Below are 15,422 nucleotides of genomic sequence, written 5' to 3'. Positions count from 1 at the left end.
CTTGTTTAGAGACACCTTGGCTCTGCCAACACTAGTACTCAATCGATTGAGGCATTTCCATCTGGCCCAAGTTGCATCTGCACCAGGAGGGAGTTGCTCACTTGCCGTTAGAACCATGGCAGTTGAGGTGACATGGTGACATTATTAAGTGTCTGTAACATTGTTGTCTTTAATGTCCTGGATATCAAAGCCTTCAGAGGTATTTTACTGCATCGTTGGGAGATCTTGCTACGAAATCAGTCATAACAATGGCAATCCAGGGTCTTTGGTCTAACAGAATACACCTTCAGCACCTGGACAAGGTACAATCATAGGGTAGCTGCAGGTGGTATATGCTAGCAAGATCTGGACCACTGTTATAGAGATGCTGAAATATTAATTGTGTTTCTCTCCAAAGGTGCTGCCTGGCCTGCTAAGTACTTGAGGCATTTTCTGATTTGCTATCAAGTCTATTGCTCTACAATGTCTGAGATTCCCCATGCATGCAGTGGAATACTTCTTTCTTTACAATTGTAATCAGTGAGATGGTGCACGATCAGAATATGTCCTATAAGTGACAGTACTACATTTATTTTATAGTTGAATGCTCATATTACAAAAAAAATTGAGAGGCTAATTCGCAGTTTTTATCACTTGCATTCTTCACCACCTTTGTTTGACATGCACTCTTTACTATCTTTAAAACTCCAGTCATGCTGTGACTAAAATCATCACTCAACAAAACATATTTTAGTCTTTCCCAGTCTGGAGAGAATATCTTTCCCACAAGGATGCAATCATTCCCTTTTTACAATCTCTACACACTCATGACTCTGCAGCCAAATTCTGGTCTAAATTATTTTCAAGTTAGCAAATGGCACCCCCATAGTGGGCCAGTTCTCAGACAATGACGAGATATAAAGGAGGAGATTGAGAGCTTAGTAATATCTTGTCAAGACAATTAACTTCAGGAAATAAGGTGGATTACATGGTCCATTTTATATCAAAGATGCTGAAGCGGAGATGGTTGAGCGCTTCAAATTCCTAGGTGCAAGTACACCACCAATTTGTTCTGGTCCAATGCATTGATGCCTGGGTCAAGTAAGGGCATTAATGCCTCTAATTCATCAGAAGACCAAGGAAATTTGGTGTGTCTGCAATGACTAACTAATTTCTACAGTTGCACCATAAAAAACATTCCATCATAATGCATCTCATCTGATGCAGATGGCAACTGTTCTGTCCAAGATTGCAAGAAATTACAGCGAGTTGTGAACGCAGCCCAGTAATAAGGTCATAATTTATAGGAGCAGAATTAGGACATTCAACCCATCAAGTCTACTCCGTCATTCAATCATGGCTGATCATCTATCTCTCCCTCCTAACCCCAATCTGCTGCCTTCTCCCCATAAACCCTGACACCCGTACTAATCAAGAATCTATCTATCTCTGCCTTAAAAATATCCAGGGAGTTGGTCTCCACAGCTTTCTGTGGCAAAGAATTCCACTTTGTTGTCCATTACACAAACCAGTCTCCCTTCTACTCCAACCATCAACTAATCTATACTTTACACTGCCTTGGGAAAGCAGCCAACATATTCAAGGACGTCTCACACCCAGTCATTCCCTCTTCCAACGTCTTGCATCGGTCAAAAGATATAAAGTTTGAAGGCACATAGCACAAAATTCAAGAATAGCTCCTTCCACAAATCAGATCCTTGAATGGACCTCTCAATGCCAGAGATGAATTCCTGATCTGCCAATCTACCTCGTTACAGGCCTTCTATTTTTTACTGCACTTTGTCTGAAGCTGTAACGCCATATTCTGCATTCTGTTTATTTTCACTTTTGCACATCCTGAAGTAAACATGCATGGTATAATTTGCCTGCATAGCATACAAAACAAAGTGATAATAATAAACCAATATCAGAGTGAAAAAAAGGCTGGTTTCTCTTGGGCTTCTCACTTTCAGGACACTGAACATTCAGTCTCACAACAACATCGCTTAGGGGTCAATTTAAAACAAGAAAATCAACTTTTCAAGCTTTCAGTTTAATAAGAAAAATTAATGTTAATACAATTGTATCCATTAGACGTACAAGACAAATATAGAGCAGATTAAAATTATTTATATTGTAACATAGTCTACAATGATTTGAGAATTGTTACAGATTATAAATATCAGGAAAGTATTCACAAGGTTTGAGAAGGCAACTGCTGTCCGCTGGGTGGGTGGCTGACTGTATATTGCCCTCTTCCCCAAAATATTGCTAGTACTCAAGGTAAGGGGAATAGTTCCCCTATACTCTAAACAATTATTTTACATGGATGTCCAGTTATTGCCTTACTGCAGTATAAAGCCTTATTCACATAATTATTGCATTGAAGGATGCATAATGTGAATGGAATAGCTAAAATATAAAGCTTCATCGATCATAGCTACGATATGCAGGCAAAGATAGCACATAGTGAATACTCCCAAACTTAAATATACATTGAATTGTTTGTTTTTTTGAACTGCAGAAAAAACTAAAAGTAAAAAATGCAGAAACAAGAAACTGCAGTTGCTGGAATTATGAGGAACTGTTGAAGGTGAGACAGAGCACCCCCTTAAACCTTGTATATTGCATCTAATGCTCTTGATGTGGCTTCTTCTAAATTGGTGAGATTAAGCTTTGACAAGGGAACCACTTTGCCTAACACTTGTGGTCTGTCCAGGAGGGCCAGCTTGAGCATATGATTTCTTGCCATTTTTAATTCCCCTCACATTTCCATACCAATCTGTCTGTCCTTCATCTCCACCACTGTCAGAACGAGAGCACACACAAATTGGAAGAACAGCACCTCATACTCTACTTGGGTAGCCTAGAACCCACCCAGAGGTGCCCCGAGGTGGAGGACTTTCCGAGGTGCCACATCGCCCACCATGAAGGCTCGTCGGCCAACGGGACCTCACCCGAAGGCTCGTCGGTCGACAAGATCAGGAACCTGCCTGAAGCCTCATCAGGACTCGTCGAAAGGCTTGTCAGGGCCCGTCCAAATACTCGTCGGATGACAGGCAGGACCAGTAACTTGCCCGAAGGCCCGTCGTACAGCGTAACCGGGAGGTAGCTGGAGACATTAGGCGCTAGAAGTGGGCTGGTAGGAGGGTTGTATTGCCTTAACGCTTTCAGGGTCGGCTGCAGGAGATGCCCTTGGGACACAAAGATGACTGGACTAGGAGAGGGACGTTGGTTTGCAGGAACTGCTAAAGTATATCGAACCTGTGGGCCTACCTGACTTTGGACTGTGAAAATTGCATGTGAAAAATAAAGTAACATTGAACCTAAAGACATGAACACATTTGTCTTTCCCCTGTTCTCTTCTACCCTATCCCTCCCTCTGGTTCTACATTTAATTCCCCACTGGATCCACCACCACTTGCCTTCTCTTCTTTTTCCCCCAGTTATCTCCCCTCAATTTTATTAACAAGAAAGGTCCTAGCCCAAAAAATATGTTCCCTCCACAGATTCTGCCTGATCCACTGAATTCCACCAGCAGTTTGATGTTTGCTAAAAAACAGAAAATGCTGGAAATACTCAGCAGATTTCGTTTAGTTTAGTTTATTGTCATGTGTACCTAGGTACAGTGAAAAGCATTTGTTTTTCAAGTCATGTCTATATTTTTTGTATTTTCTGTGTTTATTTTTAATATACAGGCAGCCCTGAGTTACAGGACTAGGAAGGAACTGCAGATGTTGGTTTACACCAAAGATATACACAAAATGCTGGAGTAACTCAGCAGGAGAGACAGCATCTCTGGAGAGAAGGGATGGGTAACATTTTCAGTCGAGACCCTTCCTTCAGAAATTTCCTTAGTTATAGGAGTTGTATTCCTGAGAACTACATGAAAATATTATCACTAGCTTAAAAAATGCTTTAGAAAAGTATAGGAGTATTTGAAAAAAAGTGATTGCCCAAGTCAAGTCATTCAAAACATGGGTAAAATAATATACGTGCAAATGTCTGGGTTACTCATCAGAGGCGAGAGAAAAATAGTTGCTTTCAGGTTGGCCATTCAGTGGAACTTAAAAGGTAAAGAACTGCAGATACTGGAAATCTGACAAAAAAAAACAGAAAATGCTGGTCAGGCGTCACCCATGAAGAGAAAAAAAACGTAAACGTTTCATTCCTGATGGAAGAATCACTTTCAACAGGCGTTGCTTGACATCTCGTGAATTTGCAGCGCTTTCTGTTTTTCGCCTCGGATTTCCAGCATCCGTGGTTTTATTTTATTTTCTCCCTCCCTTGTGTTTAAACACCGGACACGAGGCGGAGGCGGCGACAAACAAGTCACCCGTGGCCACTGTCTGCAGTGGAGCCAACGTCAAACTGCGCCGCCGGCGAGGCCAGGTCAGGTCACCGGCGAGGCGGGACGGCCCGGCTCAAGAACAGCGGCAACACGCTGAGTCGGTACCGTGCTATCTCCTGATGGTAGTCATAGTCCTCGTCTTCCTCCTCCCACTCGGTGGCCCCAGTGGTGGGATTCGCTCTGCTGCAGAACGTCTTCATGATGTCGCTCGAGCCGGCGGGGAGAGATCTAGAACCACGCTGCCATCTTGCCGGCCCGGCATGCAGCGCGCCGGTCATGACGGGACCACGTGACCGCCGCGCCGAAGCGATCCAATCACGTGACTGTTAAGTTGCGGGTCTCCAACACGTGTCCGCGGTGCAGGGCTGAAGCTGGGGTGTGGTATCACCGTGATGGGCTGCACCCTTGACAAGATCATCGCGGGCAGACAGATCCATGAAAACTATAGGGTGATTTCACTAAAGGTCACTGGAGCGTAGATCCGCACCCACGTGACCAAAATTCTCAAGTGGAGGACACTCGAGGGTTCGGTACATGTTAGTGGATGGGAAAAAACGCATTTTCCCACCCGTTAAAAACATAGAAAACGGCGAGGTTGTGAGCTGCAATTTACTGTGCCAGTCGGGGTGACCGTGAGGCACAGCTACCTAGATTTACAGGGGAGAAAAAAGATAGCAAGTAAGGTAAATTCAAGAGGGAACTGAAGGTGCAAATCCAGCGGAAATGAACAGCCGACATTTCCTTAATAAGGCATTATTAACTTACTTTTGATAAATTCAGCGAGCAAACGCGATAATTCCCGATATTTTGGACCTGTAAATATCCACGGCAAATGTCGGCTGTTCATTTCCGCTGGATTTGCACCTTCAGTTCCCTCGAGTGTCCACTTGAGAATTTTGGTCACGTGGGTGCGGATCTACGCTCCAGTGACCTTTAGTGAAATCACCCTATTTGGATCCACACTCAGGAGCCACACATGTGGCGTTCATTAACAGTGTAGAAGGTGGTGGCTGGTTACAGGCTGACATGGATGTGTTGGTGAGAAGGTCTGAGAAATTGGGATTTAATCCAGATAAATGTGATGTGTTTTGGGAACACGCACGGGGCTAGGATATATACAATGAATGTTATGGTTCCAGTGAGTATTGAGGAACAGAGGAACTTCCTTGTGCAAATCCTTGACGATGTTAAATAGCATGGGTAGGAATGTAGAAGGGATACATACTGGCCTTCATTAATAGGGGCATTGAATACAAGCGCAAGAATGTCATGCTGCAACTTTTAGCCAGAGGACTATGTGCAATTCTGGTTACATAGTATTGGAAGGATGTGATAATGCTGGGGAAGATGCAGCAGAGGTGTAACATTTTAGCTGCAACGAGACCCTGATCTATTTTCCCTGTAGCAGAGACGGTTAAGAGGATATATAAGGTGATTGGGGTACGTAGAATTATGAGGAGTGCAGATAGCAATGATTGAAGTAAACATTCTCACATATCAGAGGTGAAATAAACTAGAGGAAATAGATTTAGGGTAAGAGATTTCGAGCAATCCGTCAACATTTTCTATCTAGAGAATGGCAAATACCTGGATTGCATGCATAGTCGGAGAGAGTGGTGGATTAGGGCTACAGAGAGGATTTAATTTGTATCTAGATGAGTTTATCTTGAATCACCTAAGCATTAAAGGATACGAGCCAAATGCTGGCTTGGGTGACCATTGATCTGTGTGGATATGATAGGGCGAATGATCTTTCCAATCGGTGTAACTTTAAAGCCTCTTATTGCGTTCATCGTGAAACTGCTGCTGATATTTAGTTTTGGCTGCCCATTATCAACAGGAGGCTCCTGCATAATCATATTATTATGACAGGCCTACACAGAGGTTCAGCCATGCAAAAATGTGTTTTCCCTCCAACTTTTTGCCTATTTTTCTTGCAATGCTGATTAACCTGGTGCTAATCAGCAGCCGCTTCCACGCCTGGATTTCCATCAAGAACTGAATGGATGGGAAACTTCCCTGCCCAACTGTGTGCTAAATCCAGTTCCGAGAGAATGTCAGTCATGTAACCTGAATGTACTGATGATTGACCCACATGTGAAGGAAGGCACCAGGCCACCAAAAACTGCTGAACATGCATCATTACAATGAATGAATGAATACGTTTATTGTCATTGCACAGTACTGTGCAACGGAATTCCATTACATCTCCTCCGGTTAAAAAAATACAAACACGACAACCATTGACACATATGTACACTTATTAGTAAAATAATAAATAAGTATTTAAAAAGAATTAAAAAGAATTTGGCGGCATTTCTTGGAATTACATTTTGCTTCCCCAGTGTTCTCTGTTGGAATTAAGCTCTTTTATCGCACATGGGTAGAAACTATTTTTTAGTCTACCGGTGCGAGCCTTCAGAGACCCGAATCGCCTCCCAGAGGGTAGTAGAGTGAAAAGGTGGTTGGCAGGGTGGGATGTGTCCTGCTTGATATTTGTGGCCCGGCGCAAGCATCGGGCCCTATATATATCATCCAAGGAGGGCAGTTGAGCGTTTGTAATGCTCTGTGCAGTTTTTATAATTCCCTGCAGCGCCCTCCTCTCAGCCACAGTACAGCTAGCAAACCACACCAGGATTCCATAGGAGAGGATACTTTCCACGGCGCATCGGTAGAAGGACAGCAGCAGCGGCTGTGAGACGTTTGCTCTCCGCAGAGACCTCAGGAAATACAGCCGCTGATGTGACTTCTTCATGAGAGTGACGGTGTTCATTTGCCATTTGAGGTCCTGGGAGATGTTTATTCCCAGGAACTTAAAGCCAGTGACTCTCTCCACCATGTCTCCTTTGATGTATAAGGGAGCAGGTTCCTCTCTCCTCTTCCTCCTGAAGTCAACGACCAGTTCTTTTGTCTTTGATGGGTTGAGTACCAGGTTGTTTTTGGTACACCAGACAGTCAGTTTTTGGACTTCATCCCTGTAGGCAGACTCGTCGTTGTTGTTTATCAGTCCCACCACAGTCGTGTCGTCCGCAAACTTGATGATCCTGTTTGTACTGTGTGTTGATATACAGTCATAAGTATATATTGTATACAAGATGGGACTCAGCACACAACCTTGTGGCGCTCATGAGCTGAGCGTCAGGACTGGGGAGTAATTGGACCCCATCCTGACAGTCTGTGGGTGGTCTGTTAAAAAGTCCTTAATCCATCCGCATGTGTTTGCATTAACACCCAGATCAGACAGTTTGTCCACCATTCTGCTGGGGATGATGGTATTAAATGCAGAACTAAAATCTACAAATAACATCCTCACATATGAGCCAGGACGCTCCAGATGTGTCAGTGCAGAATGTAGAGCTATGTTGATGGCATCCTCCGTTAACCTATTAGCTCTATATGCAATCTGATGCTGATCCAGGGTGGATGGGAGTGAGGACTTAATGTGGGCCAGGACCAGCCGTTCAAAACACTTCATCACCGTTAAAGTGAGAGCAACAGGTCTATAGTCATTCAAGCTGGTAATGGATGTTTTTTTGGGTACAGGCATGATGGTAGCAGTTTTAAAGCATTTAGGGACAATGCAGAATTAATTCAAAGATAGACACAGGAAGGAACTGCAGATGCTGGAAAATCGAAGGTAGACAAAACTTGACCCCATACATTTCCATGTGAAAGACAGAGTGTGCTCTCTCTGTGCTATGGGTCAAGAACCTTGAGGGTCAAAGTAAGACTGAATTTCATCAAAAGTAAGGCATTATTAACTTACTTTTGATGAAATTCAGCGAGCAAACGGGATAATTCCAGATATTTTGGATCTTAAAATCACCACGGCAATTGTCAGCTGTTCACTTCCGCCACTTTCTACCTTCAGTTCCCTCTTGTAATTACCTCACTTTCTATCTTTTTTTTGCCTGAAAATTTAGGTCGCTGTGCTTCACGGTCACCCCGACTAGCACAGAAAATTTCAGCTCAAAAATCGGCCGTTTTCCATGTTTTTAACGGGTGGGAAAGTGCGTGTTTCCCCATTCACTTACATGTACCAAACTGAGAGATGTCCTCCAGTTAAAATTTTCGGTCACGTGAGGGGGGGATCTACGCTCATTTGACCTTTGGTGAAATCACCCTATAGACCTGCATGTCTTTTGGGATGTGAGAGAAAACAGGAGCACTCGGTGGAAACGATAGATGAAGAACGTGCAAACTCCACGCAGACAGCATCCGACACCAGGACTGAGCGCGGGCTCGAGCGCCGAGGTAACGGCTTTTAGCGCGATACCGGTCACAGGCTGGTACATGAAGGGGGAAAGAGGTCTGAACTATGGTAGTATTCCAGTCACACGCTGCATTCCTCGGCAGAGCACACCACTGCGCGCTATTGGAATGCAGCCAGCGTCCCGTCAGGCCGGGCTCTGAACACAATGTCCCGTCCCGTTCACCAACACCGGGAATCCCAACGTTATGTGTGGCTGGGCGCACGCTGGCCCGCGGCTTCGAGCGGAAAACCCAGGTACCCCCCAAACCCATGTTCCTGAAACCGGCAGTTCGTGGTCCCACTAATGAAATCCAGATGTGGTTTCGTTGGCTCCCACGGCTTCCTGGCTCGCTGCTCGTACACTGAAACGCCTTCCTCTGCATCCAGCTGCACCGCTCTTCGCAAGCGCCGGCAGCTTGTCACCTGGCGTCCCGCGGCTCGCTGTCTCATGCCCAGCGCTCAGGTAAAGGGGTAGCGGCGTGCTGGGGCGCTCTTGTAAACGGACCGCCCGACTTTCCGTTCCTTCGAAAGGGTAGGCTTGACTTTTTAATGCCTGGCCGGGAGGGGGGTGGGTTCGAGGTTCCCCTGTCCTTACGGAGCAGGCTCTGGTTCGACAGGGACGGGTTCCCGCCTTCCTTACTGCCCGTATTGTACAAATGTCAGCTCTCTGCGCCGCCACACAGCAGATGTATCCAAAGCGAAGCCGTTAGTTCGCAGTGAAGGCCACAGAAATGGCAACAAGTAAAGTTCATGGCTTACACTGCCTCTTCATCGGGGAAATCAGATATTTCAATAGACAATAGTGCAGGAGTCGGCCATTCGGCCCCCTCGAGCCAACACCGCCATTCAATGTGATCATGGCTGATCATCCCCAGTCAGTACCCCGTTCCTGCCTCCTCCCCATATCCCCTGACTCCGCTATCTTTAAGAGCCCTATCTAGCTCTCTCAAGAGGAAGATGCCTGCCCTGTATAAGATGTCTGCCCTGAATACTGCAGGCACACTTCAGACATACTTTCAAGAATCCAGAGAACCGGCCTCCACCGCCCTCTGAGGCAGAGAATTCCACAGACTCACAACTCTCCTGCACAATTATCTCCTGGTTGCAAGTACATATGTCTGAAGTGTGCCTGCAGTATACAGGGCAGGCATCTTATACAGGGCAGGCATCTGCCGGGTGATATGCTGCTGCAAGATCTTATCCCTTCCTGCAGACTACACAGGAACACTCAACAGCACCTCCAAATAATGAATGGCCAATATGGTGTCAGCAATTCAGATAGTTTAATCAGATGCAGTTTGGTAAGATATGTGCTGAATATCAGGTGGCAAGTGGGCAGATGATTTTGTATTGTTGATTGGAAGTGGATTGTAATATATGTGATGGATATTGGGTGTGAGCAGAGATGTGTGTGCTGTGGATAGTAAGTGTGAGCAGAGATGTTTGCATTATGGATAATGAGTGAGAACAGAGATGTTTGCATTATGGATAATGAGTGTGAGGAGAATGTGTGTGTTGTGGAAAATGAGTGAGGAGATGTGTGTGTTGTGGAGGAATGTGAGCAGAGATATATGTTGTGGAGAATATGTGAGCAGGGATGTGTGTGTTGTGAACAGTGTGAGTAGAGATGTGTGCTGTGGACTGAGTGTGAGCAAAGATGCGCATGTGTTGTGGACATTGAGTGTGGGCAGAGGTTGTCAGTATGAGCAGAGATATGTGTGTGAGGTGGAGTGTGATCAGAGTTATGTGTTGTGGACGGTGAGTGTGAGCAGAGGTGTGTGTTGTTGATACTGATAGTGAGTGTGAGCAGATATGTGTGTGTTGGACACAAGGAGTGACATGGAGCATGATGTTCTTGCTAATGAGGGAGTGCAACATAGGTTCACGAGGTTAATTCCCGGGATGGTGGGAATGCCATATGATGAAAGAATGGAGTGACTGGGTTTGTATTCACAGGAATTTAGAAGGATGAGAAGGTATCTTATAGAAACACATAGGATTATGAAGGGATTAGACATGCTATCTGCAGGAAACATGTTCCTGATGTTGGGGGAGTCCAGAACCAGGGGCCACCGTTTAAGAATAACAGGGAGTATATTTAAGAGGGAGTTAGATGTGGCCCTTGTGGCTAAAGGGATCAGGGGGTATGGAGAGAAGGCAGGGACGGGATACTGATTGTGGATGATCAGCCATGATCACATTGAATGGTGGTGCTGGCTCAAAGGGCTGAATGGCCTACTACTGCACCTATTGTCTATGTGTCAATGTATCTATGTATGTGTATGTGTGCCTTGGACATGAGATGTGACATTAGAGATGGTTGCGCATACTTTGAGCATTTCCTTAGGATGGCGAATTTTGGGTGTGTGTTGATTAAACATGGGTTGAAAAGCTATGTGTCTTGGTCATTAAGTGGAATAGGTTGGAGAGAGGTGGCTGTGTGTGTATTGCCCATTAGATGTAGGATACAGAGCTACAGAGGTATAAAATATTGCAGTAAACCCCCTGCAACATTTGTGATAACTAATTTCTTTAAAGGATACAGAGAAATGTCCTTTTTCAAACCGGGGCTGAACCCATGCTTCAATACATGGCACCAGAAACTCATTGTGAGGACAAAGGCAAATAATTTCAGTTTGTCACAGCTATTTGTCTAGATTAACTAGAATACAAGGTCAGGGAAGAGTGGTAACAGGGGAGGAAGATGTAACAGAATGATCATTGGTCAGTGTCCCCTTGATACAAAGATGCCTATCACTGCACCTTCGCAGATAATGGATTTAGAAGCATGTAGCACTTAATCTTAAGAACCAGAAATAAACCAGGTCCAAACAAGTCCTTCTCCCAGTATCACTAGGTTTAAATGTACATCAAAAATTATATTTCAAGCCCACTATCAAAATAAACGACCTGCAGTCATTCAAGGAGCCATCTCAAGGATGAGACTGTACAAGACACGATTAGTATGTATGTTTACCACTGAAATCAGTGGTATCATAGACATTGAAGATTATTAATCTGAGGAAGGACATTATTGCCATAGAGGGAGTGCAGAGAAGGTTCACCAGACATCCCAGTTCACCCAGACTGATTCCTGGGATGTCAGGACTGTCTTATGAAGAAGGACTGGATAGACTTGGTTTATACTCTCTAGAATTTAGGAGATTGAGAGGGGATCTTATAGAAACTTACAAAATTCTTAAGGGGTTGGACAGGCTAGATGCAGGAAGATTGTTCCCGATGTTGGGGAAGTCCAGGACAAGGGGTCACAGCTTAAGGATAAGGGGAAAATCCTTTAAAACCGAGATGAGAAGAACTTTTTTCACACAGAGAGTGGTGAATCTCTGGAACTCTCTGCCACAGAGGGTAGCCAAGGCCAGTTCATTGGCTATATTTAAGAGGGAGTTAGATGTGGCCCTTGCGGCTAACGGGATCAGAGGGTATGGAGAGAAGGCAGGTACGGGATACTGTGTTGGATGATCAGCCATGATCATATTGAATGGCGGTGCAGGTTCGTAGGGCCGAATGGCCTACTCCTGCACCTAATTTCTATGTTCTATGTTTCTATTATGAAGAATTACAATGGGATCTCGATCAGCCGGGCAAGTGGACTGGGGAATGGCTAATGGATTTTAATTCAAATAAGCATGTGGTGTGAGGCCACATATAAACTGGAGGAACAGCACCGTATATTCTGCTTGGATAGTTTATAACCCATTGAATTGAACATTGAATTCTCCAATTTGAAATAATACCCCAACCCCCCCATCAACACCCTTTCCTGTGCCTCTCCCTAACCAGCACCTATTCCTCCCCCTATCCTCTTCCATGTTTATCCTTCCCTCTGGCTTTACATTTCACTCCTCCTCTCCTAATCTGACACTATTTATCTCCTGTCTTTATCTCCTGTTATCTCCAGCTTTTGTCATTTACTCCACCCAACGGCCAATCAAACCCACCCATCGCCTGTATCCACCTATCACTTGCTGTGACTTGTCCCGCCCCACCTCTTTTCTCCCTGTACTACAATCAGTCCAAAGGGTCCAGATAGACCCAGGTGAGGTACTCTAGCACTGTGCTTAACTCAAGATTACTACTGCAGTTCCTTATATCTCCTACATATATTAAATATTAATTAATGCAGAATTCTGTGCTGCACCATTTCTAAACTTCATGCAACTGAGTAACTGAAGGAAAGTAGCAATAAAGCAAGTGCCAAGATACAGAACAAGAAGGATTATTAAAGTAATTTTTATTCTGTAAGAGTGGTGTTTCTAAGTTTGCCAGAGCTATTTTCCAGAACTTCCTCTATATTGCACAGTAAAGGTTGACGTGGCAGGCTGGACAGCTGGTTCCTTTAACAATGCCTTTCTCTGTTTGTTCCACAGATGTGACTGAATAAAATAAACATACCCCATAGTCAGCCTGTGAACTAGACCTGGGCAACATCATTGAAGAGTTGGTCTGTGAATTTCAGAACCGCACCCAGAGGCAGCACGTGAATCCCAACCCTGTACAAAACCAACCAGTGAACATCAACCAAAAATAACTGGCCTGTGAACTCCAGCCAGTATAAAACCAAACAAGATCAGTTTGTGAATCCCAGTACTGTACAAAACCAGTCCGTGAACCTCAACCCTGTATAAAATCAGCCGATATAAACGAACTCTGTATAAAGCAGTCCCTGAAACGCCACCCTGTATAAAAGCAGAAAGAACCCCCACCCTGTGTAGAACGGCCCGTGATATCAGCACAGACTTACTCCACTGTGACCTGTAAAATTCAGTGGCGCACAATTGTTCTGAAGATCAATTGGTGCCCATCTAGCCGTCGGCCAGCTTTCCAGGAATAGCCCGTACCTCCGGGGATCATGAGACTGAGAAGGAAGGGTGATCTCATCTGCACTGTTCTCCTGCTTTCTGCACTTTGCATTCTGCTTTACTTCCAAATGCAGTCTGTAAGTCAGTGGGCGGACGAACAAAAAGGTGACGGGGTATCAGGCACTGAACGGCCCATTACGGTGCAAACCGCGGAGGCGGTAAGTCAAATACCCTCTCCTAGTGCAGGGTCATCGGTGGAGAACATCTGCCGGCTCGGCCAGGGTGTGGAGAGAGGGTCAGTTCAGGCGGCAACACTTCCAACCGCAGACCCGTTACCCTGGAGCTACCGCCAGTACCTCTGGCAGAAAGACTGCCGCGAGTTCAGTCAGATCATCAACCAGGTGGACAAGTGCCGGAAGGTGAACGGGGAGCCGCTCCTGCTGGTCTCCATCAAGTCCAAGGTGGAGGAGTTTGAACGGCGGGAGGTGGCCCGCAACACCTGGGCCCGCGAAGGCCGAGTCCACGGGCTGCATGTCCGCCGGCTCTTCCTCTTGGCCACCCCCGCCAACCAGAGCGCCCTGGCCTCCTGGAGGCGCCTGGTGCAACTCGAGAGCCAGGTCTACCGCGACATCTTGCTCTGGGACTTCCAGGACACCTTCTTCAACCTGACGCTGAAGGAGATCCACTTCCTCAAATGGCTCGACCAGTTCTGTCCCGCCGCCGAGTTCGTCTTCAAGGGAGACGACGATGTCTTCGTCAACATGGAGAACATTGCCGACTTCTTGCTGGGCGTCAACCCCAAGGCGGACCTGTTCGTTGGGCACATTATTTCCCAGGCGCTCCCCATCAGGTCCAACAGGAGTAAGTACTACATCCCCGAGATGATGTACGGCTCGGGGGTTTACCCGGTGTACGCGGGCGGCGGAGGCTTCATCATGAGCGGGCACACGGCCAGGAGGCTCTATGGCGCCAGCAAGGAGGTCGACCTCTTCCCCATCGACGACGTCTTCCTGGGCATGTGTTTGCTCCGGATAGGCCTCACGCCGCAAACCCACAAAGGGTTCCGGACCTTCGGTATCGTGCGGCCTTCCGCCGCCCCGCACCTGCAGACCTTCGACCCTTGCTTCTACCGGGAGCTGATGGTGGTGCACAGCCTGAAGGTGCCCGAGGTGTGGCTGATGTGGAGCCTGCTCCACGACCCAGGCCTCACCTGCGCTCGTAAAATGTCGGCCCGGCGCCCGTTCCGCTGGAGGGCCAAGAAGAAGGCGACACCCGGCCCTGCAAGGAAAGCGAAGCACTGACGGCGGGGTGGAGGGTGGGGGATCTCTCCCGCCTCAAGTAGACAGGGGTGGGGAGTCTCTCCCACCCGGAGAGAAACGGGGAGGGGTTTCTCCCGCCTCAAGAGACCCGGGGGGTCTCTCCAACTTTAGAGAGACGGAGGAATTTTTCCCGCCTCAGGGAGACGAGATTGTGAGGATCTCTCCCGATTCGGGATGGGGGGTCTATCCCGCCACAGGGAAACGGGAGGTTTCTCCAGACTCAAGTTTAGGGAGTGGGACAACCCCATCAGGGAGATGGGCGTAGAGGCGGTTCACTCCACTGAGGGGTGGGGAGGGGAGGGGTAGGGAAGGGGTGGTGGCGAGGGGGTTGGCGGCGATCTCGCCTCCATGAGCCAGAGGGACCCTCAATAATTTACCCGGCACATTTATACTTCGAATGTTTATAACTGTCTCAGCCCCTTTTATATTATTTAATCTCACTGGTGGAGACGGTTTACTGTGATGTGTAACGGGCGCGTTGAGAAATACCACTGTGAACCTGTTCTTTAGAATGTACATTTGGAGAAAAAACAGCGTGTAATTACCATTATTACCATGACCAATTACCATTACAAAGACTCTTAATACGTCTTTGATTATTTTTTAAAAGTTTGACGGTTTTCACAAGCCAAGGTCATTTACAAGATCCCCAGAGGAGCGATCCAAACGAATCATTGGTGCTTTGAACATTACAAATTGTT

General features: G+C 46.3%; 2 protein-coding genes across 2 annotated transcripts in view; one reads left to right on the top strand and one right to left on the bottom strand.

Moving 5' to 3' along the window:
• Nucleotides 1-4,625, bottom strand: part of prmt7 (protein arginine methyltransferase 7) — a 36,113-nt gene extending 31,488 nt beyond the window's left edge. The window contains exon 1 of the mRNA XM_055648614.1: nucleotides 4,436-4,625. Within this exon, the coding sequence (XP_055504589.1) occupies nucleotides 4,436-4,608 (173 nt within the window). The 5' untranslated portion in view covers nucleotides 4,609-4,625. The remainder of the gene's footprint in view (nucleotides 1-4,435) is intronic.
• Nucleotides 4,626-7,189: 2,564 nt separating this feature from the next.
• Nucleotides 7,190-14,811, top strand: b3gnt9 (UDP-GlcNAc:betaGal beta-1,3-N-acetylglucosaminyltransferase 9). Its single transcript, XM_055648613.1, has 2 exons — nucleotides 7,190-9,045; nucleotides 12,971-14,811. The coding sequence occupies exon 2, from the start codon at nucleotides 13,453-13,455 to the stop codon at nucleotides 14,701-14,703; it is 1,251 nt and encodes a 416-aa protein (XP_055504588.1). The 5' UTR covers nucleotides 7,190-9,045; nucleotides 12,971-13,452; the 3' UTR covers nucleotides 14,704-14,811.
• The last annotated feature ends 611 nt before the right edge of the window (nucleotides 14,812-15,422 follow it).

This window comes from Leucoraja erinacea, chromosome 17 (assembly GCF_028641065.1).
Source record: "Leucoraja erinacea ecotype New England chromosome 17, Leri_hhj_1, whole genome shotgun sequence".
Lineage (NCBI taxonomy): Eukaryota > Metazoa > Chordata > Chondrichthyes > Rajiformes > Rajidae > Leucoraja > Leucoraja erinaceus.
This window is presented reverse-complemented; position numbering and strand designations above follow the sequence as displayed.